This window comes from Netta rufina, assembly GCF_964035555.1.
Source record: "Netta rufina genome assembly, chromosome: 6".
Classification (NCBI taxonomy): Eukaryota; Metazoa; Chordata; class Aves; order Anseriformes; family Anatidae; genus Netta; species Netta rufina.
In genome coordinates this window covers 9,797,267-9,820,027 of record NC_140129.1, presented here as the reverse complement: position 1 = coordinate 9,820,027, position 22,761 = coordinate 9,797,267, and the positions used below count along the sequence as shown (strand labels likewise).

General features: G+C 52.4%; 2 protein-coding genes across 2 annotated transcripts in view; one reads left to right on the top strand and one right to left on the bottom strand.

Moving 5' to 3' along the window:
* Positions 1–1,226: 1,226 nt before the first annotated feature.
* Positions 1,227–9,362, top strand: RAMP1 (receptor activity modifying protein 1). The gene is made up of 3 exons (XM_084289613.1): positions 1,227–1,341; positions 5,953–6,091; positions 8,564–9,362. The coding sequence occupies exons 1-3, from the start codon at positions 1,302–1,304 to the stop codon at positions 8,817–8,819; spliced, it is 435 nt and encodes a 144-aa protein (XP_084145739.1). The 5' UTR covers positions 1,227–1,301; the 3' UTR covers positions 8,820–9,362.
* A 698-nt stretch (positions 9,363–10,060) lies between these two features.
* Positions 10,061–22,761, bottom strand: part of UBE2F (ubiquitin conjugating enzyme E2 F (putative)) — a 61,103-nt gene continuing 48,402 nt past the window's right edge. Inside the window, exon 10 of the mRNA XM_084289292.1 lies at positions 10,061–11,357. Coding sequence (XP_084145418.1) covers positions 11,307–11,357 — 51 coding nt within the window. The 3' untranslated portion in view covers positions 10,061–11,306. The remainder of the gene's footprint in view (positions 11,358–22,761) is intronic.

The window sequence follows — 22,761 nt, the reverse complement described above, 5'->3', positions numbered from 1 at the left end:
TCACTGCGTGATTTGCAGTCTTGGTTGAGGGAACGTAGCCTGGAGGTCAGTTGGTTGTTTTTCTGTATCGGCAGAAATTAAATGATTCTTCCCAGTTCTGTTGTTCTCCGCAGTTGGTTCAAGTGCTCAGCACGTTTCTCGAAGGCTGAAGAAATCACATTTCAGCGTGGCGAGACTTCTCTAATAACAGCAGGACTTTGCTGTGCTGAAGTACGCAACCCTTGCACACCACTTCATTTTAGGCATGGCAGTAGCTGCTACGATGTTAATAAAGAGCCAGCACGCTTAAGTTCTTTCCTGATAGTATTCTAAATGGGCTGTGGAAGTGTCACGTATCCTTCTGATACCCGCAGGAGAGGGAGGCAGCGAGGACGTGGAGCAAAGCAAGCTTTGGAGCTCGCGGTGCTGAGGGCCGTGGTTATGCAAGCCCCGTGCTGCAGCGGCGACTCGCAAGCAGGCATCTCCTGCCCGCCCTCACTGCAGCACCATTCCGCGTCCTGGCACGGCACGTCTCTCCGTCAGCATCATATTGTAGCCTAGATTCTCTTCTTCCAGAATACGGCTGCCTTTTTTTTTTTTCTTTTTGTCTCCTATTCCACTTCTGTTGCTGTAAGCAGAGCTGGGCCTCTGCCTCCTCCTTTTGTACCCCATAGCCCAGGACAGTGGTGAGCTTGTCACCCCACTGCTGACCCCTGAGCCGTTGGTGCAGGGGGAGCAGGAATGGTGAGGGAATCCATCTGTTGGTTTTGGGGGGGAGATGAGGAGAGGTCTGCACTTTAAATCCTGGCAGAGGAGGGAGAGGCAGCTTGGGTGTGTGTGGGGTGAGGGGGTGAGGAGAATTATTGTTGGGATCAGGGGCAGGCACCCCCACCTGCCGTGGTGCTGCGTCCTTGTCCATCTCTGTCCCTCTGCCGTGCTCTGCTCTAAATCCTGCCTGCGTGTGCTGCTGCAGCTCCCCTTACCTGTGAATAAAGGTTAAAATCCCTTCTTCAAAAACTTGTGCTGCCGTTTCCCTTCCTCCAGCCCTCGCCTCTCTCCTCCCTTAGCAGGACTCCTGCCGTTAACGCTTCAAGCCCCAGCCTCCTCCTTCAGCCCCGAGCTGCGGGGCTGGGATGAGCTTTGTCCCCCCCCCTCTCTCTCTCTCTCTGAAAGCAGCTGGAGGCTTCTCTCCGCCGCGTTATTAATAGCAAACGCCGCCCTTCGCTTCGTCCCGCGCTTCGGCAGCTCTGCCAGCCCCGGCTTCTCCCTCCTGCGGCCCCTCGGCGGGCTCAGCCGCTCTCCAACGGGGACAGGGCCCGGGCATGGCCCCACTGCCGCGCCGCTTCCTCTGCTTCGTGCTCGGTAGGTGCGCGCCTGTCCCCGGCACCGTGGCGTGGAGGCCAAGGGTGAGCCACCGGGGCCATCCCGGCCTCGAGCTCTGCCCAAATCCACCCTCTGAGGCTGGCTGCCGGGGTGCAAATCGGCCTCCGGGGGTCCCATCCCTCCCTTTGCCCCTTCTGCCTCCTCCTGCGGGGATGCTCCGAAAAACGCTCAGCTGGGACCCGCCGTGCTGCCCGTGCGGGGCTCTCGGGGGGCTGTAGGGCTTCAGGTGCAACAGGCGGCGGGTTGGGCTGCTCACCCCAACACACACACGCAGCGCAGGGCTTGGGAGGGCCGTGCTTTGCTTACTTTTTCTTAAAAGCGTGTTTATTTAAGGTTGTTTAAAGGGAAACCGGGTGCTGTGCGTGCGCTGCTGCTCCTGCATGAGTTGCTTTTCCCTTCGCTCTCTGAGGGTTTTCTCCTCCAGCCCCGCTGCGAGCAGCAGGCTTCTCCGAGCGCCCTAATTAACTATTGAGTGCTCCCTGGCTGCTGCTGCTCCGCGGGGAACCGGCGAGTAGTTGGGATTTCTCCCTGCCCTGCTTTCCCCGCTCCCTTTCCCCTCTCTCCTCACCACTCTGCCTCTGGGGCTCGGTGCTGCCGGGGTGTCTCACACCGCTGATGCTTTCTCCAGCCGTGGCTGGGATGCCCTGGCCGTATTTCCATCCTCCTCCCCATCGGTCCCGAGCCCCAAACCCAGACCAAACCCACCTCTCCCCATCCCCATCACGGCTGGTCCTTGTGCTGCTCCTCCCTCCTCGTGCCTCGGTGCCGCAGCTTTGGGCGCTGAGAGCGGGAGCTGCCGCTTCTCCAGGCTGCTTTTTGCCCCCTCCCGCAGGAGCACAACATCTGCCTGCGTGCAAGCCACTTAGCCCTGATAGATGGCAGCTAATCCCGCTGCTGAGTGCCAGATGCGGTTGGCTTTCACTGCGTCCTCCTCCTGCCTTTATTTTTCCTTTAAGCACGTTAGGGAGGAAAAAAAAGCCAGTTTGTTCCTTGCAGGGCTGTTTTTTTCGGGCACCTGCCAAAAAAAAAAAAAACACCTTCAAGGAGAAAAAGTGCAATAAATTGTTCCCCGGCTGCACACGTGGCTCACCAACAGGTTGTGGTCCGGCTTCGCAGCCTGGGTTGAGCGGGCAGCCAGGGCACCGCAGCGATTTGTGTTGCTTTTCTCCCTGCTGGATTTTTGTGTTTATTTAGTTTGTTCTGCAGCAGGACGCAACGCACAGCCCGTAACGGGCCCGAAATATCGCCTCGGCGAGCAGATGCTCGGCGCCGATAATTGTCGGAGCCGGCTGGAACCAGGGGCGGGCGATGCCAGCCCCGAATCCCCGGTGCGTGGCTGCAACCTGTGCTTCTCCCCATTAATTCAATCAAGGCGGATTATTTTTAAAACGCCCACGCTATTCATTAAGGATGTAATTATCTTTCTAACTAACTGCTCATGCCAGGTTTTGGTCTGTAGGCAGCCAGCGGTCCGTGTTTGGGGTGCCTGGCTTTTGAGCCATCCTGGCTTTTTCATTCATCCCTCCCCTTTTCAGAAGATTTTTATTTTATTTGTGTGCTAAATCATTTTTTTGGGGGGAAAGGGATGTATTTGCCATTCTGCCCTGCGTGGCACCGAGGCCAGGGATGTTCAGGATAAATCCCCTTCCTGGAAAGGTGCTTGGCAGCCGCCAGCGCCCAACGAGGACATCGTGCTTCTGCTGGGCCAGGTGGGAAGCTGAAGCCTGCAGTGATGAGGTGCTTTGGAAGCCTGCTGCCATCCCCAAGCATGCCCTTGCTTCTTCTCAAATCCACGAGTGCTAAATCAGTGTCGAGGCCAGAGACTTCATCCAGCACCCCCCGATGTGTTACTCCCCTTCACTGTGTGGCAGAAAGGAAAACGAGAGGCTTGCTGTTTTCCAGCCAGCACCTACAAGAGATGCGGCCTGCAGCTGAGCTGAATAATTGTGAAACCCAGACGGGTGGCTGAGGTTGTTATTCTGACAGCCTGGCGGGTTTGTGGTGGTGTAACCTCAGCTTCAAAGCCAGGTGCCCTCGCATCCCTGGGATGCGAAAAGAAAAGTTTCCCTCTGTAAGTACCAACCACTCGAGCAGCTGGGTACTCCTGTGGGCACTCACAGGTAAAAAGAAGCACACAAATGGTGAAGGTTTGTGTGAACCAAGAGTAAAGAAGCGTGCAAATAATACAAATGTGGGAGTATTCAATAGCAGAGGCATTCCTGATTTTTTCTATCTCTTCATGGTTATCCTAAACACTGCAAGATGAAATAAAATATGCAGAAATAGCCACCGGTGGCTGCTGCTGGGAGCTCCCCATCTTCCCGCAGCGTTCCCGTGTCAGTTCAGCCTTCCCCGACGGTCGGGGATCTGCCTGTTCCTGTCTGACCTTCTCCTGTTACTGCCTGCCCTAAATACGCCTTCCTCCCGGCCCCGGGCTCCTCGCCTTCCACCCCAGTGGCTCTGCCGGGATCCCAGGGACGGCTGCGCCATCGCCTTGTGGTGGCAAACACATCCCATTGCGCCTCGGACACCCCTGGGGATGGCCACCACCTCCCAGGCAGTCCTGTCCGTGACAAAAGCCTGCCCGAGGAGAGAAGCTGTGGTTATTTAGAGAAAAACCCTGCAGAAGGACTCCTCAAGGGGTTTCAGGGCCGCCACAAGTTCCTGCCTGGGGAACTTTTTTTTTTTTTCCTTGAAATTTTTGAGCCCTTCAGTGCCTGCATGGTTTTTTGGCTAAAAGATACCCGAGCGACTCCTTTGTGCAGCTCTCAGCTGAGCCCTGCTCGGTGTTTGCTGGGACTCCCCAGGACACCAATCCCACAGCAATCAAGAGATGCCCGAAAAATCCTTTCCTCAATCACTTTATGACCGGTGCTCTCGGGATGCTCGCCGTGGGACGCTGAAGCCGCGCTCCTTGCGGCGATGCCTCCCACCAGGCAATCAGCCGCCCTTCGCAGGGAGCGCGTTCGTTAACAGAGGCACGAGTCCTCGTTAGATAAACCCCCAGATCTTGTGGAACTTCCTCCTGCAGCCCTGTCTGCCTCAAGTATGAAAGTGAAGAGCTCTTCGCCGTGATAAAAACCAAACGTGCCCGCGAGGGACCCTGCTTTATGGCAGCAGGATGCGTTTCGGTGCTGAATACAGGACAGATGCAGCCTGCAGCGGGTGCTGCAGCCGGGCTTCGTTGTGTCTCCTCTCCCCACCCAAGGTGGAGCTGCCAGTTAGGGTTTTCCTCCAGAAAATGGCCACGGTGCAGGGACAGACATCAGGAAGCGCTTGGGCTTCCCTAATAATGGTTGTTTTGCTGGTAGGAGTGACCTGGCGCCAGCCTCCTCCGTGCTAATCAGCACAGGCAGCCAACTTCTGCTTCTCTTCCTTCTCATGCCATGTTGCCCTTGAATTTCTCCAGGTGGCTTCACCTTCCCCACTCACCAGCTCTCCGTTTCGTGTGTCTCACTCGGCTCTGCCGGCCTCTGGTTCCTCCTCAGCTCCTGCTTCCCCTTTGGCCGCCCGCCTGGCTGCGTTTTAATCCGCTCTCCCCACCCCACAGCCAGCATCGCTCCCGCAGGGCTCATCGTGACCCCTCACTCCCGAGCCCCCCACGCACCCCTGCACCAGTTCCAGAGCCCCAGCAAGAAGAGAGCTTGGGGGCAGCTTCTTATCAGGGCTTTCAGGGGCTGTGGGACCACGCAGGGAGGATTTGGGGGCTGCAGCAAGACCGTGCACGGAGAGCATTGCCTGGGCAGCAAGGTGCGCTGGCACGACGGCCACCTTCAGGTGCCAAAACGCCCCGGCTTTCCTCCACTGCCAACATTTCTGCAGCTAAATACCGCGCTAATTATTTCTTTTGTTTAAAAAAAATAAAATAAAAATAGCGCCCCCTCCCCTCCCTTCCCTCTTGTGCGCGGAGCTATTCACACGTGGCAAAAAATAGCGCTGGTATGCGATGCTCGCCCGCAATGTGCTCCAGTAGCTGCAAAGGCACGAGCAGGCTCTTTGGGACCGAGAGCAAGGTGTTATTTATAGCCAGCCTCGGTAAATCATTCCCACTAAGGTTTTTCTTTCAGCCTGATCCCCGTTCCCTGTGTAACATTGCTGTTATTTTTCCTGGCAAAACTGTACAAATTTATCCAGCAATGGGATCCAGCTGGGACCCCCGAGCAGGCTGCCCATGGCCGGTCCCTGCTGCCCTCTCTCCATGTGCCATCCAGCCTCCTGCCCCCAAAGTCTCTGAGCCCATAAGAAGCATCCTGTTCTCCCCTGATCCCAAACCTCTGCATGGCAGAGAGGTTCGGCCCGAGGCGAGACCAGAGGGGACGGGAATTTTGGGAATTTCGCTGTGCTCCACGCAGAGATGGGTGTTTGCCTGGCAGCCCAGCACCTTGCAGGAAATGTTTAAGGGTTCCCTTGCACAGCAGCAGCCGGGACCTGTCTGTGCTGTTGCATTTAACACAAAAAAAGCAAGTTTAAACCCAAAGAGGCGCCCAGCAGAGGATAAAGCTGCATCCAATCTTATTTACGGCTTACCCCAGAGGACGCCGTGTGCCTAACCAGCTCAGGGCCGGCGCCTGACCCGTGCCTGTCTTTCAGCCCACCACTTCATCGCGGCCACGGCGTGCCACGAGGCGGAGTACGGCCGGCAGATCCGCGAGCGCTGCCTCCGGCCCTTCAGGCTGAGCATGGAGGGCATCGGGCAGCGGCTCTGGTGCGACTGGGACGAGACCATGGGGTAAGTGCTTGTTTTCTGTGTCATGCTATGGCTGTTCCCAGCCCAGTGCACAAAAACCAGCCCTTGAGATGCACCAGGGGGTTGAGGGAAGTCAGGAACCGTGAGCAGGTGTGGCTGCACGCCACGAGTGTTTTGCAGAAAAGTAGAGGGTTTTGGTTAATTTCCTGCTTGGTCCCCTTCTTCTGTGCCAAATTCAAATCTGTATTTGTGTATATAAACATAAATATATGCATCTGTTTATATAGAGAGAGCCTAGGAAAAGCACAGCCTGGGTTTCTTTCCCCTTTGTTGGTGATAAGATGGAGGGGAGCAGTGGGAAGGCGGTGTGGGAGATGCTCCGATCCCGAGAAACCTCAGAAAACGCTCCGCTTCCTCAAAGAGGCTTTGGCTTTGTGGGACAGGCATTAGCCATGAGCCAGCTTTTCCTATCGGGAAATTATCTGGGGGATTTGGGCATCCCTCACGTTTTCTGTGCAGCCCGGGGCTGCTGCCATTGCCCAGGATGGTGGCTGGGACCTGCTCGGGAAGCACAGGTGCATTAAGGAGCTTGTTCCTTACCTCTGACATCCTGTTCTCCTCCTGAATAGCTTCTGCTAAACTTGTTATCCCCAAGGCACTTGGAGGAAACGTTAATAAACTTGCAGCCTTTAATTTGATTGCGTGAGTCCGTGGGAACACAAGGCTGGGGTTGGTTAAGAGCCGACATTCCTCTGATCCTCCCGTGCCCTCAGGACAGCCGGCTAATCAGGTAGAAATAGCTCAGTGTGGCTGCAGACAACCTGCCCTGCATGGGCAGGGTTTTGGGGTGAGGAAAAGCAGCGTTAGGAGCATGGCCCGGGTAGGAATGGCACGGGCTGGGTGCCTGCTGCAGCAGCAGAGTGAAGGGGTTTGCTTCTGCTGAGCACGAGATGGAGAAATGGAAATAACCCCCCTGCCTAGAGCCTCGAGTCCTCTCCGTGTCTTCCCCCAAACCCAGGAGTTTTGGTGCTTGAACCTAGCTGAGATGGAGAGCTGAAGGAGCAATGCGTGCAGGTTTTTGGCTCTACCCGACAGCTGCCCCCCGGCGCTGGGCTTGGAGCTGTGATTCCCCCGAGTGGCATTTCGGGGTGAGGGACCCGTGAGGCAGAATCACCACGCGCTGCACTGCGGGGCTGGGGCTGCGTGCCCTGCAGCATCTTCCCGGTGAGGGGAGAGGGGGAGAGGAGGCTCGGGGGAGCCCATCCATGCCCACAAGCACCACGGGGAGGGCGCAGAGGACAGAGCCGTGCCCTCGGGTCCTGTCCCCTGTCCCCATCCCCTTCTCATCGCTCCCCGTGGTGCCGTTGGGCAGTGCCCTCATTTGGGGTGCACCCGCAGGACCCCGAATCCACCCCACTTGGGGTCACCGGGAGGGGGCTGATGGCGAAGCCACCGTCACTCCTCTGTGTCCTATTGCCACAGCTGTGCCCGTCAGTCCTGGCTGGGCACCCGGCTGTCACCCGACCCTGCCCCGCTACGGGCACCCCCCGGGGCTCTGCTCAGCTCCCGGCTCTTCGGGATGCGCCTCGGGCAGGGGCATCGCGCAGGATTTGCAGTGCCATCAGCATCCCGAGCCCCCAAAACCATAAATCATCCCTCCATTGCCTCCCTGGGGCAGAGTGCAGCAATATCATTATATTATATATTTGAAAACAAATCGAGCTGTACTTTCCAGGAGAAATGGAAGCCCCCAGAGCCCTCACCTCGCTCTGGGAGCAGCAACAGTGCTGCTCTAGCGTGGGCTCGGCAGCCCCTCCGACAGTGTGAGGGTGGTTACTCGCTCATCCGCGCCCCTCCAAATGCCACGAGCTGCGAGGAGACCTGTTTTCCCTTGGAGAGCCTGCCCATGGCCCGTGATCAGCCCCTGATTAAGGACAGGTGTGGGGAGGCACTAACGAGCACTGCAGGAGGCATTTCGTGTTCATCCCAGCGAGCGCACGGTGTCCCGAGCTGGTGGGACACCCCTAGCGAGGAGGTCCCTGCCACGGATAATGTGGATGTGTGGAAGAAATGAAAAAAAAATATATATTTTTTTTTCTCTGTTGTTCTAGGATGAGGTGTGAGTAGTTAGGATGGGAACAAAATGCCTTTGTACATATTTATATAGCTGTTTTTACACGTACAGACATTTTTTAGGCGGGTGTTTTGTACTTTACTCAAGGTGTCGGAGCGCTAACTGGGTCAGGCCCCCTGTAGTTCCTAACAGCACCAGTACGGGCGTGTTATTATGGCTAAATAAATATATATTTAGCCCAGTCAGCTCCCTCCTGCTTCAGACAGCACCAACACTGAAAAGCGGGCTCAAAGAGGCAAAACCAGATGGGAATAAAGAAAAAAAAAAGTAATAATAACTTAGATTTTTTATGCCTGGCTGCCTGCAGCCTCACCGCCGTGCCCGCAGCACCCCGTGGCACGAAGCCCGGTGCCAGCGCGGTGCCCCTGTCTGTGTTGCAGCACCTACGGGGAGCTGACCAACTGCACGGCGGCCGTGGCCGAGAACCTCACCTGCTACTGGCCCAACCGGCTGGTGGACGAGTTCTTCGTGGCCGTGCACAGCCACTACTTCAGGAACTGCTCCCCGTCCGGCCGGGCGCTGCACGACCCCCCCAACGGTGTCCTCTGCCCCTTCATCCTGGTGCCCGTCCTCGTCACCCTGCTGATGACGGCGCTGGTGGTGTGGAGGAGCAAACGCAGCGAGGGCATCGTCTAGGGACGGGTTTCGGGCACGGCGCGGCCGAGGAGCGTCCCAGGGGTGCCGAGGCCCCGCGGCGTCCCCGCCGGCCCCCTCCCCAGGCGGTGGTTCCCAATTAAATCAATCGTTAATGACCCGATCACCGGACGGCACGGGGTGCTGGTGGCGGTGAGGATGCTGCTCGCCGGGTGCCGGGGCAGTGCTGCGGCAACACTTGGCTTTTCCCTGCTTCCCTCCCAGCACCCCACAGCCCCCACCGGGGGGAAAAAAAAAAAAAAAAAAAAAAAAGGAAAATTTGGGAAAATAAGGAAAAAAAAAAGACAAATGGGGGGATTGGAGTCCTGCCTGCGGTGCCAGTGCAGCACTGGGACGTGCCATGGCCACGAAGATGGCAGGTCTGGGTGCAAGCTGGGTGATGAAACCTTTGCTTTTCTTCCTTTTAGCCTTTTTTTCTTTGTCTACCCTTTTTAAGGCCAGGAAGGGAACCTTCTCCCCCCAGCCCACCCGTGGATGGTCGCTGCCCTGCGCTGGGAGGTGACGCCGGTGGTGGCACTGGTGGCCTTGGCGGTGCCGCAGGGCCGACGAGCAGCGGGAGTTGGATGCGTTTCCTAATAAATAAATGAACACCTACAGAAGGAAAGCAGGTGCCGGCCTTTGGTGTGAACCCTGAGCGCTCATCCCCTCCACGAAGCCACGGCTCTGCGTGGATCAGGGGCCTCCGGAACCTGCTGCCCACGGGCTGGGGTTGGGGCGTCCCTATGGGGTCTCCTTTGGGGTCGCAGGAGCTTCACCCCAAGCTGGGCCCAGGGGAGGGAGGGGTTGGGGCATCAGAGGCTGAGGAGGAGCCGGGGGGATCGCACCCAGCTCCGGGCTGCGGGGAGGCTGCTGGGGAGGGAAACGTGGCAAGGGCAGGGCAAGAGCAGCCCCTGATGTCCCCCCAGGGTCCCACTGCTGCCCCCAGGTAGGGGTTTCACCCCTGGCTCTCTGCAGCCCCCTTGCTTCCATTCCGAGGGCCCCAAAGCTGCAGGACGGCTCAGCACCCCACCTGCATTCACATCCCCGCAGGGACAAGGGTGAGAGCCCAAAAAGCGTGGAGCTTCTCCCCTTGTGCTGCAGGAGGGAAGGTGACGGGTACCGGGGTGCAGTGAAGGGGGCTGGTGTCCCTTCTGCCTCCGTAAGCAAAATCGCGCTGCGCTTCCCCACCCCTCTGTGGGGTTAACCCTCAGGCAGTGCCCGGGCGCCACACAACACACGCTTGCTCCGTAGGAAACCACACGAACATTTATTTCTATGGTTCATCTATTTATAAAAGCATTTCGCTCCCCGGCGGGAGCTCGGGGCGCCGCAGCCGGCAGCAGGGGAACGCCAAACGCCCTCGGCCTGGACTCCGAAGCGATTCCTGAGGTTCATGCTACTCTTCTCGGGAGGAGCTCGGCTTTCGCCTCCTCTGACCGGGTGGGGGACGTGCAGCTACTTACAGACGAGGCAATTGCAGCGGGATATCCTTCCAAATTACCCAAAACCAGCCAGGCGCACAGGAGTGTTTGAGAGGGGGTGCAGCGCGGTGCTACTCCGAGGCTGAGGGGCACCCCCGGGTGCTCTCCGGATGACGGTGCCCGAATTCACTTCCATCAGATCCAACAGCGCCTGCTGCGCCCTCACCGCATCCAGATCCGAAAGCCAAAGGCAGATTTCTTAAACAAAAAATCTGCCTTTTGTTACATTTTCACAGAAATATATATATAATATATATATAATTTTACTAATACTACACATTTACTTAAGTTACGGATTAGCCTATATTTCTTTTAGCTACTTCACACAATGGATAGAAACAAACAAAAAAAAAAACATACTGTAGCCCAAACAGGAGCTGAAAATAACATAAAAATCCCAAACTTGTGACAAGATGGACTTACATTAAATATAATCAGAATTTCAATACCAGAGCTAGAGTTTTGTTTCGGGCTTGCGCTCAGGCAAGCTCTCAGCCTGACTTCACTGACTCTTGGAGAAAGCTCCCGTTGGTTTTGCTCATCAAAGGCAACAGGATTGGGATTTGGTTCACAGGAGACCATTTTATTGCCAACTTGAAGTGTTCCAAAACCACACCACCTCCTTTCTTTTTTCTTTTTTTTTTTTTTTCCCCTCAACCTAGGCAAGAGTTTAAAAAAAAGTGTGTAATTACAATTTCAATAGTGATTTCTTGCAACTTCTCAAGCGTATCTCATCAACAGGATATACAGTACAGTTCAGAGGAGTAAACATTTTAAAAGTAAGCAAACAACTTTTTTTTTTTTTTTTTCAACCAACATACACAATTTCTCGCTGCATTTATGCTGAACTCTCCTTTTAACATGGACAGGTTATGAAGTTAGTTTTCTTCTTCGGTACAACATGGACACAGGACTAGTACAATCCGGGCTGGTTTTCTGGTTGGTGTTGTTGAAGTTCAGGACAACTCTGCAGCATGGAAACCGTGGTCCTGCCATCCCTCCCCCTTCATCATCTCGCGTAGCGCTTAATGTAATCTTCAACTTTATTTCGGAAGTCCTCCTAGAGGGAAGCAGAGGCAGAATTACCGCGGGGGAGCCGGAGAGGGACTGAACAGGGCTTCAGCTCCGGTGCATAACCGAGCAAGATCGGTCACTGCTTTTTTGTTTGTCACAGCCTAGAGAATTAAAATTTGATAATCCAAGCGCCTCGTTTCCGAAAGCGGTTCAGAGGGGACACAGCGACACGGAGAGCCCTCTGCAGAGCACCCACAGGACTGTCACACAGCCTCTGAACCCCTGGAAAAGCTTGCACTGCTTGGAAAGAACGACTGACCTGGTCACTGTGCAAGGACTTTAAGGCTGGGTTTTCACTGTTTTGTGAAGAGCAGGAAGAAGGGAGCACCACGAGACGCGCTACGGCTTTGAGTGTCAGTGCCAGGAAGGTCTGAAAAGCAGCGAGCAGTCACCTCTGGGGTGAAGCTCTTACAGACACCCACAAAATCCGTGAAGTGCTCCAAGTCTCTTCCAGGAAACCACCCTGAGGGCTGTGTGCCGCCAGGGGGGCAATGCCTTAGCCTCACGCATATCTGCTTCCACGCCTGGACACGGTGAGTGTGCAGAGAAACCAGTGCTGGGGAGCTGCTGCCTTCTCCGCTTTAAATAAGATGCTGTGCATCAGCCAACTTCAATCCTCTGACAACACTCGGGAGCGCTGAGTAGCACGCTCGAGTGTTGCTGAAGTAACTACTTACAAGCAGCTCGTCTCGGAGCGGTCCCCGGGTCTCGGGCTGTCTGCAGCACCAGAAATCTCCCGGTGCCTCGCGTCTGCTAAAATATCACGCAGCCAAAAATAAGTGGCACTTTGAACTTGTTTTCAGCTCGGCTAAGTTGCGGACTACCTTGATGCAAAGCAGAGCAATTACTCACGACGGCACCGCACGCTGGAAACCTTGGCTGGGCGTGATGGGCATCCTCAGCACTACAGGCTGATCCCTCGCCGCAGCACAAGGCACGAGGCCAGGAAAAACAAGGCCAGGAAATACCACTGGGCACGTACTGGGGCCAGCTGCATCTTTCCCGGACCCACAACACCCGCAGGCAGCTCAGGAGCCTTCTCCCTGCTCCCACCAGCCCCTTTTTGTGGCTCCCAGATGCACAGGATTACGCTCTCTGCACCACGACGCGGCACGGAGCAGCTGTCCCCGTGCCACCGGGGCTCTCCGGGATCCAGAAGTCCAGCTCTGCAGGTGCTCGGCTCTCAAACCCACGTAGGAGAAGAAACCAGCTAAAACTGGAGATTGTACATGGCTTTGGGGCATGCCTAGAGCAGCTCTGCCCCGAGCTGCAGGGAGTTCAGAGGGGTACGTGAGCACCACGCGTCCTGGGGGGACGCGCGAGCAGTGCTGCAAGAAGCATTTGCTGCGTGAGTAATGCTCACCGAAATCACTGCTTCGTCTGCTGAAAATCCCTCTGGGACAATCAATCCATCAAAAGGAGATTCCAAATGAATCGCGAGATGAAGAGCACGGAGTAGCCAGCTCGTACAGCGCAGCTCACGATAGCACTGTGCTGGAAACCGGGTCACAGCACGGGCTGCGTGCTGCAACACACATCCCACCCAACTTCTCCTACACGCGTTGAAACAAAGAAGTTTAGCCTGTAAACTTCAAGCAAATAGAAACAGATTTGTAGTTGACGCTCTGGCCAACAGTCTCAGCTTCAGACATCTACAGATTTCACAATTTCCACTTGTACTCTACGTTCCTGCTAGGCAGCACGGAGCGTGCGGCGATGTGCAGTAAGAAAATAGCAAAAACAACTCCTTGCCTAATTACATCGAGGGAAAAGTTACATGGACTGATGTATTACCAACACAATTCACCGCAGTCTCAACTGATGAGCTTCTTGTCTTGAAGACACTGAAACGAGATGAATTCCTAAAGCTATGGCACCTCTAGATTTGGGAACCTTTTGGAGAAACGCTGACCTGATCTGGCACCTCTCCGAGCGGCTGTGCCTTCTTCCAGCGTGCTGTCCAGCACCGAGCTGCACTGATTAACGGCTCTCCTATTATTAAGCTGTTAATTGGGGAAGAAGACCTGTTCAAGTACCCAATGCAAACACAATAAATGCTTCAATGCAAGTACCCACAGCAACCAGAGAAGCTTGCAGCTTGCTGAAAAAGAGTGTAAAACTCAGATTTTTTACGTATGAAGCTGCATAATAAAACAAAGAGGACTGAGCTCCTTACCCCTAGTGTAGTTGGCAAAACTTTTCTTCTTCCTGCTAACATTGACCTTGGTTTCTGCCTTCAGGGAGGCCTTTCCACCCTCCTCGTGGTGTGTTAGGGTGGCTGCAGGCCGTGCTGCCCGGCTCCTGCAGGAGGATGCGCAGCTACTGCCTCCAGGGTGACTGCAAGGACTGAATTATGTTGGTTTGCTATTTCTGACCCACCTTCATATCATTTAGATTTACAGTTCTGGAAAATCCAAGCTGATACAAAGAAGTAATGATCACAGAAATACTCAGTTGCTCCTGCTCTTCCCTCCTTTGCATAAAGCAAGGCTGAAATATTAACAAGAAGCCACCGTTTTAACAGAAAATTATTTTAATCCAAAGTTTATCACAGCTTTATATCCCAAATGACTTCTCTCAGGTCCTTGTGTTTTTACTTAAAGTGCATTTCAGTCCAAAAAAAGGGTCTTTGTGCGCCAGTAACCAAGCAACAGCCAGATGACATTACTCAGCCCCGTGCGAAGTTTTGGGAGGAGGATATAATCATCAGGTAGACTCACCCGTGAGCCCCACGAAACATGTTTAAAACGACCTTCCCTTTCTGTTCCTCCTCCGGGGAAATAATGAGTGCTCACGCCCACCAGCCCCCACACACCCACTCCCAGTTAGAGAGGAGCTGAATGAAACCTGTGAGCAACCCGAAGAGCTCACGTACGAGGCACGCTTCCAGCTCACACCCCTACCTTGCTACGATTTCCTTGTCACCGGTATATTTAGCTCAGCTTCGACACCATTTGGGGAATTTTCGGAGCTAATTACATTCGAGTTCCGTAAAGAAAGGCTCAGAGAAAAAAGGGAGGGTGGAAAACCTGGCCATAAACCCACTGCATCTCCTGCAGGCTCCCACGGCTAACAGACCCAGCCCTGGCAGCATCAACCTTTGGACACTTTTCCCAAAATCGCTGTGCTGACAGGCAGGTTACAGGATCGATGTGCAAGGTGGCAGTGGCCTACCTGCCTGCTGGAAGGAGAAAGGGAAAAAGCATTCCCTGAAGCTGTCAGGAGAGGAAAGGGCTCTGGATTGAAGGCAGAAGGTGAAAGCTGCTGGGGCAGCCGGGGATAGCTGCATCTCAGTCCTGGTCGTGCAAAGGTGATGGGACCAAAAAGGTTGAGGAGGGCTAAGCAGAAAAATCAGATCAGGAGTGATGCAGGTCCTGACGTTCTTGCCAAATCTGCCCTCTGACTCGTGGAGCAGCTTGGCTGGAGGCAGCTGGAGAGAGCCCTCCTCTGTGGCTAGTGCCACGGCTCGTTGTAGGGCCGGGGCTCACCCCCAGCTGCATTCAGCCCCCAGTAGGGGAAGGTCCAAGAGCCCCGCAGCCATTCTCACCTTCCCTCAGAGTGGAGACTTGTGTGAAATCCTCTCTTGTGGGAGCTTTTGCAAGTCCTGCCCCATCCGAGCCGTGCCCTGGGCCAGCAAACCTCCCCGGGCTGGTGAGCGCTCGGGGCTCGGTGCAGGCACTCCTGCTGTCTGCTCACATTTTAGAGCCGTGTTTTTTTCCTAAAGAACCCAAAACAAAAGCTTTCCTGTTCAGCCACTTATTTGCCTAAAGCACGTAAATCAGAAGCTTTAAGACATCTGCATTTCTTTCACATTTCTCTCATTACCTCCAGTCAAACCATCTGCAAAAGCTTAATCAACTTTCGCAAACCACAAAGAGGCTCCATCCGTAATCAAAGCGTTGGGAGCGATGGATGATGGCTCCTATAAATATTTCTAGCTCTCCAAAAGTAACTTTTGTTCCTATTTCCATCTGTTAGCACAATTAGCAGATGTGCTGCTGCTCATTTGCACATGCTGCTTAATGCGCTTTACGCTCAGGGGGAAAAGGCTTTGAGGCTGTAACAGGGGCAGCATAAAACGGTGGGGAAACCCAAGAAAAAAAACACAGTGCAGATCTCTAAATGAGTGAATGCTACAGAAAAACAAAATGTTTGTCCTACCGCAGCTGCTGCAATTCCAGGAAGAACAACAAATACCAAGCAGGGTGGTCAGCTGTGCAAAGCAAGCAAAGGATTTGCTGCAATAAATATGGGGATAAGGCAATGTAATGACTCACGGGGTGAGATCCACACCAAGAGATGCTTTTGGGCTGGGGTGGTTTTGTTGTTCTCATTAGGGCAGCTCAGCCGTAATCAAAGAGTAAGCCTGCACTACCTTAGCAAATATTTGTGAGAAAGCCTTGATGCAACACGAGCTGAATCGGTTACAAGTGCTTTGGGATTCATTACAAATCGAGGGGAAAAAAGTTGGCCTCCACGTCAGATGACAGGTTTGTCTGGCCAAAGGTGAGCACATACTTCAAATCCTCGGATACGCTTGCGGGTGCATTTAATTAGAGCAATCCTTCAACGTCTCACAACCTCTTAGAAGACACTGGGAAACAGATCCTTGCCTCGGCATCCAGGAATAAATGCGAGCTGCTTATTTTACTTGAAGGAGGGTAAAAAAACCCTCGCGCTTTTGTCACGTCACAGCTTTGTAGTGTTTGAAACAAGCAGCGCTGCTGCTGAAGAAAACGTTCAGGGCCAGCTACTTCCTATTAGCAAGAGAGATTTCAGGATGTCAAGGGCTGGCGCAGGGCTATCAATTTGAACCAGGGAACGAGGTTAAGTGGAAAACCTTATAGCAGACAACGGACAAAGCCAGATCCCAGGCCACGAGAAGCTCAACCACGAGTACACAAAGCAGCACAGCAGGAGCACGCTGATCTAAGCAACGCCTTGGCTCAAATATTCTGCAATGCAAACAGCTTAAAAAATGAGGGCCTGATAATGCCAGCTTGAAGCAAACATAGTGAGGGCTGCAACAAACCCCACGGACACGCACTGAGCAGCCTTGCTGCTGCCTGCCCTTCCTCGAGCTGATTGCAGCAACTGAGCTGTTGACAAAGTCCAGCACTGAAGAAGCTGAAGGTAAAAACACACCGACCTGCGTCCTAAATTCTTGGACCCCGGTGAACACACAAATCAAAAGGCCGAGGAGTTCCTGGAGGCACGGATCGATTTTGGTAGCTCTTCCCGAGTCTCTCTCTGGAAGAGCAGTGGAAGAGAAGTCGGAGGATGGAGGTGGCTGCCCTAGCTCAAATCGGCTGCGTGTTTGTGCTACGAGGGCTGGCACTGAGAACAAAGGTTTAGCACTCCGTAAGAGTGTAAGTTGAACACACAAACCAGCAGTTTCAGGCTCCCTGAATGCCAAGCACAGCAATTATCCAAATGTTTAAGCCTGATGTATGGGGACTACAAACGCTGCCACAACCAGATGAGCTCCCGGGTAAAATAAACAGGCACCAAGAAGCCCCAAGCTACTTAAGAAGAGACAAAAGTAGTGAAAAGGTCGAGTTACAGCCTACTGATGTCCTCAAGCATTTCATTTCCAAGATTAATTGGATCATCCTGCAGCAGAAACTGTCTGGAGAGCTGTCCTGACATACCTCAACAGGAGAAGCAACATCGGGAAACCACACGAAGACCAAGGGGTTCCTGAAATGTTGTAGCGATCAATGACCACGTCTGGCAAAACATTTCTTATCCTATTAAGCTTCATTACGAGCATCTCATTGTTCTTACTGTTTCTGTGGGTCTATAGAAGCACTCCTACCACCTCCAGCTCTTCTCTTCCATAGCCTTGTGTCCCACAGCAAGCTCCTGGGCACTTTCTTTTTCCACTGTAATTTCTTGCTGAGAAACAAGCGCGACATCAGACTCCGCTACGATACGATGTGCAATTTTACAGTGAAGAATTAATAACGCCAGATGAAGTCATTCCAAAGCACTGACCTCTTAAGCAGTCTGCATAGCACGCGTCTCTCTATTGTTGGTGCAACTGTCAATTACAGAACGTGAGCTGTGCAAAAATCCCCCCAAAAAACAACGAGCACTGCAGTAGGTACGGCTAAACACGGCAAAAAGCAAAAAGCAAGCAAAAATATGCAGAGCCTGTAATCAGGATGAGGTAATGGGGCTCCCCTCGGTGTTGAATAGCTTGTGGGTAGTTCTCCAGCCCAGAATAAAGCCTCATTTAGTCAGTGTGCAAGAGTCAATTTGCAGCCCACACGCTTTTACCCACACAGCCACAGAATACCCAGCAAAACTGAGAACGGGCTTTAAAGCACACATTCAGCAAGCAAAGATAGCCTGCAGATCTGTAGGCAGTCAGGTTTCGCTATCATTACTTCCCTCCTCCCCCCAGCACAATAGAGCCTCCTTGATATTCCCCTCCTCTCTCCAGCTCCTTCATCCTCCTGGATGCAGGTGGGAGAGGGGCGAGGCTGTGCTCCGAGCTCCGCGTGCTCTCAAAGCCTTTTGCTGGTGGCTCACTCCCAGAGCATCCTCTCTTTATTCCTGCTGCCGATTTGCATGGAGGTTATGGGAACTGGATTTAGAGATGCTGCTGCCCTGTTGGGTTTGATGGAAATTGGAAAGCGTGTTTGAAGGGAATGAGGATTGATGGGGAAAGGGACAGATGGACGGCACTGCAAAGCCCAATTCCTCTACAGAAAGACTGCCAAGCAAAGCAGGAAACACTGGGAAAATAAATTACAGTGAGGGTGATGGAGCACAGGAGCAGGCTGCAGTCTCCATCGGAGATGCCCAACATCCACAGGACGCCATCCTGGGCAGCCTCCTGCAGCTGACTCCACCACGAGCTCAGGGGCTGGATTAGATGGATCTGCAGAGGTCCCCGCCACCCTCAGCAGCGCTGGGATTCTGTGAGATGCCTTCTGAAAACGCCTCGAGGATGATGTGCTGGACACGCCGTCACTGCAGAACAAACAGCCCTCCCAGCATGATTCAGACTCAGTTTATTCAGTTACGCCAGGCATAAGCAAGCAAGAACAAATCTGTACTCATATCGAGGCCTCCAACTTCAAGTCCAATTAAAAACACGAGCTCTTCATGTAACCTGCCAGCTGCCTAGCAAAATTTCCCAGCGTCTCCTCACTCATTTTAATCGGTAATCCATCATCTTATATTTCTTCAGATTATTTTGCTGCTGTTGCAGGAATATGAGACTGGCGGTCTCCAAAACAATACCCAAGTTTTATCGGAGAAACCAAGGGAGAGAAAACAGAAATCCTTCAAAAGCAACAGCAGCACCGAGGCTGGCATGTATACCCAGACTGGAGTGAGGCTCCAAACAAAGGAAATTCTGTGAAAAGTCTAATTTTTAGTTTGAGGAATGATGCAGGGAAGTGTCAGGCTTGTCAACTCAATAAATCCTTTCCTCTCAGCTGCAGAGAAATGCTTTTGTTCTACACCTAATTGCTATTATCTCATATTCCAATGTGCTCCAGACCAGATTGTTTAGTACACAGCTGAATTCCCCTCCTACCCCTACCCAGCTGTAGTTTTACAGTCTGGGAAGCTTGAATCAAACAATGAAACCTGAAGTGCCGTGCAATTCTGCATCTCTCCCCACGTAAAATAACTCACATTAATCACGTTGAATTGATTGCCACCGACTTGAACCACACTAGAGAGAGAATTCCCTTGAAGCCAAGGAATTACAGCCAGGACTGCCTCTTACACCAGCTAGAGAGAAGTGAGAGTTACTTAAGAGTTACTTACTGTTAGGGACTCGGTCTTGAGACCAATTTCCTTGCCAAACAATCTCTGTTTACCACAACAAGCACTAGATTGTGGGGGTGATGTTGCTAAGATGTTAGAGAGTAAAGCATTACGACGAGAGCCTTGGCTGTGACTGCAGTCAGTGCAGCACCGGGCTGATTTAAGACACAGTCTGAAAGCCAGACAAGGGGATTATTTTGTCGAAAGATTAAAAAAAGCAGAAAGTCAAACTTAGTTTATAAAATAGGCTGCTTCTCCCCTTTTCCTTTTATCTTTTTTGTATAACACGAACCTTTGGCACCCACACGGAAGATGAGCACCACGTCAGAGAAAAGCAGTCTGTGCTCCTTCAGCCCTGAACTTGTCAGAGCAGAGACAAAGCGGGCTGAAAAGGTTGCCTGTGGAGGAACATTACAGCAAGACTGAGACATATTCAAGTCAAAATTAAGGAAAGGACAAGAACGAGAATGCAAGTTAAATGCCAGGGCATTAATTCAGGATTAAGATGGTCCAAATGAATGCCTAGCCATTAACTGCCTTGTTGTCTCCACAGGGTGAATCATTTCCCTCTCTGCACTGTGCTCCCTCCTGCAAAGCAGCAAAAATGCAACGTGCTCTCCATCAGCGTGCTTCGTTTCCACTGATTTAATGTCCTTAATAAGAGCTAGGAATTAGATCTCGAGTTTAACAGTGACTTAGACTGCCCGAGCCCTTGTCACCTCTGCCACGCTGGTAGCTGTGTCCTCTTACCATGATAACGAGTCCTCAGCTGCTTCAGGGCTCTGCCAATTTGTACAGCTCCGAGTCCTGTCTCCCAGGAACTGCTCAAAATTGCATGCTGGATGCAAAAACTAAAAATACAGACATCAGATCCTGTGCTACTCGCACAAAAGCAAGCGTCAAACACATGTACGAATTTTGCTGCAAACCAACATTCACTAAATCTGTAATATTTTTCTTTAAAAACGTTTCTTCGGGTTATTATTAAAAGGCACCAAAACTGAAATCGCTTACAATTACCACTAATTATTGTAACAAAAATGAACTCAAAGCGAAAAGCTTGGCCTGACTGCAGCCAGTGGAAAAACAAACCCAAAAACCAAAACTGCAAGCAGTGAAAAGTTAAATTTAATTCCCAAAGAAGCAAAAGTCTTAAACCAAAGGATCATCCTTGTTGCTGTCTGCTAAGTCTTTCAGGCCTATCTAATTATTTAAGCATTGCAGCACAGCAGACAGACATCTGTGGGTTTTCAGACAATGTGAAATAACCAGAATATTCAGAATACGTCCAAGCCTAGTTTACTGACTCTTCCTCTTATTAAATGTAATTCCCATTTATTTTTCAAGAGGGATTTCAGCTCCTGGGTTCATGTGCTCAATGATATTAAAGAATCAGAAGCAGCTGTTGTTTTCTCCAACAAGCAGGGCACGCACTCTGGAAGCTGTACAGGGCTTGTTTTGAGCTGAGCGATAGGCAAATACCCCAGCAGCGTTCGATCAGAGCAGAGGTATGAGGATGGAGGCTCTGGACCATTCGTGCAGGTCCTGCTGAATAATCACGTAAATTCCAGAGAAAGCAATTTGCAGGTTACCTGGTGAATGCCTTCACTAGTGAAACGCAGCTTTCTAGGCACCGGAAGAATCCAATATCCTGGCTCTACACATTTTGTTACCGAGCATTTACACTGCTGACAAGGTAGTGGGCACACCACGACAAGCTGAAGTTTGCAGCCACTTTCTGCACAAGTCTGCAATCCACTGAGAAGCCCCACTCCCTGACAACACCTCCCTTGGCAGCTGTAACCCATCCGTTTCCTCTGCTGACACCGACGCGAGGCTAAACAAGGCGGAAATGAGATTTCAGATTATTTTGACAAATACTCGGTGTGCTTGTCTGAACCACATGCAAGCTTGGTTTTGTAGCTAAGAAGGCAGCAAGCGAGCTGCTGTCAGGCAGCATCCCTTCGTGCTGTGCCCAAGCGAGCCATCAGCCTCCACGTCCACAGGAGCTGGCAGAGGCTCACGCTCTGGATGTGCCAAAGGGCGAGTGAGGAGTCGCAGCCTGGAATCAAGGCGCATCCAGCACCACGAGGTGCTCTCAGCACGGTGCTTGACTCAAGGATGCTGCTTGACTCCGTTTTTTGCTGTGTGCCTACCAAAATGCTCCTACGCTGCTGCTGCGAGACAGCTGCGCCTGCACCTGCGGCTCCTCTGGTCGTTTTGGAAGGGGAGGCCGCTCTGCCTCACTGAATTACAAATTAAACGGGACGAAGGCAGATACTCGAGCAAGCAGCGCAGAGCTGTCAGTCACGAGCCTGAGGTTCCTGACAAGCAGGCAGCAGGAAACAGGCTGGTAACGAGACGAGCCAGATCTCCTCACTCGTGCACAATTAGCAAAATATCAGGCTGTTTCCATCACCCTGGAGCGAAGATACCCGATCGCCTTCTTCCAGTAACAGCAAAGTTTCGTTTTGTTTTTTCATCTCCATTCATTTATGCAAGATTACACCGGGGTGCGTTGACCCAAGACGTCACTAACAGCTTGCTATTCCCCTCCACGCTGCCGTCAGCCTTTGTTCTGGCACGCAGCAGACAGGGATGAGTGGCAGGCAGTCTGCATCCTGACTTCATTACACCTCTGGGCCTTGCAGGAACCGCTGGTGCTTTTTCATGTGTCATGCTGAAACGGAGGAAGGACAGTCAGCTCACGGTGCTCTGTGGAAGGGCTGCTACGTGATCGAGGCAAAATTAAAAGGCTCCTCCTGCAGAATTCGGAGTGCTCTCGGTTCTGTTTTAATTGAAAGGGAAAATGATGGCATCCAGCACTTGCCACAGTGAGATGCACGGTGTAACTGGAGTTTTGCAAGCTAGCAGTAACGTCAAACACCAACCTGATCCTTCTGCACTGCTAACAAACTGGTAATGATGCTGTCCCGATACTCGGAAGGTGTGAAATCACACTTTGATCGGCTACATTCTGCATTCAGTTGGCTTGACAGATGAAAGTAGGGGCTTATTATTACAACTTTTCGGCTTAGTGTTTCCGTTTTCTTTGCATTTCAGCTTTGTGGCCATAATGTTGTTGGCCAGAAATTACAAAAAAAAAAAAAAAAGCTTTAAAAATGATACATGCCCACGTTTTAACCTCCTAAAAAGAATTTACCTAGAACTTCAAAGCATCTAACAGCTGGGTGTTTACACTGTGGGACTACAAAACAGAGCCTGGCATTTGACTATCTGGAAAGAAGGACTCCTACATGTTCTGACCCCGTAGAGGTAACCCTGTAAAGCCGACCTCTCGAATCTCCACTTTGGTCCCACCAGCAGGAAAAAGCCTGCTAGGAAGAAACACAAGCACCTCATTAGCAGCGGCCAAGCCACGAACTAAACCATTTCTGCCCCAAACAAAAGCATTCCCACCCAGTGGGCCTGTCAAGCTTATCGCAAAGACGGGTAAAACAATAATTTAGCAAGAAGGCTCTTCCACAAAGCATGGCAGCGGGGACTGAAAGGCCTCCAGCATGCCTTCAGAAATGGCCAAAGCACAGGCTTTCCCTCTAGACCATTGACAGCCCAACTCACTTTTGCACTCTCCATGGCAC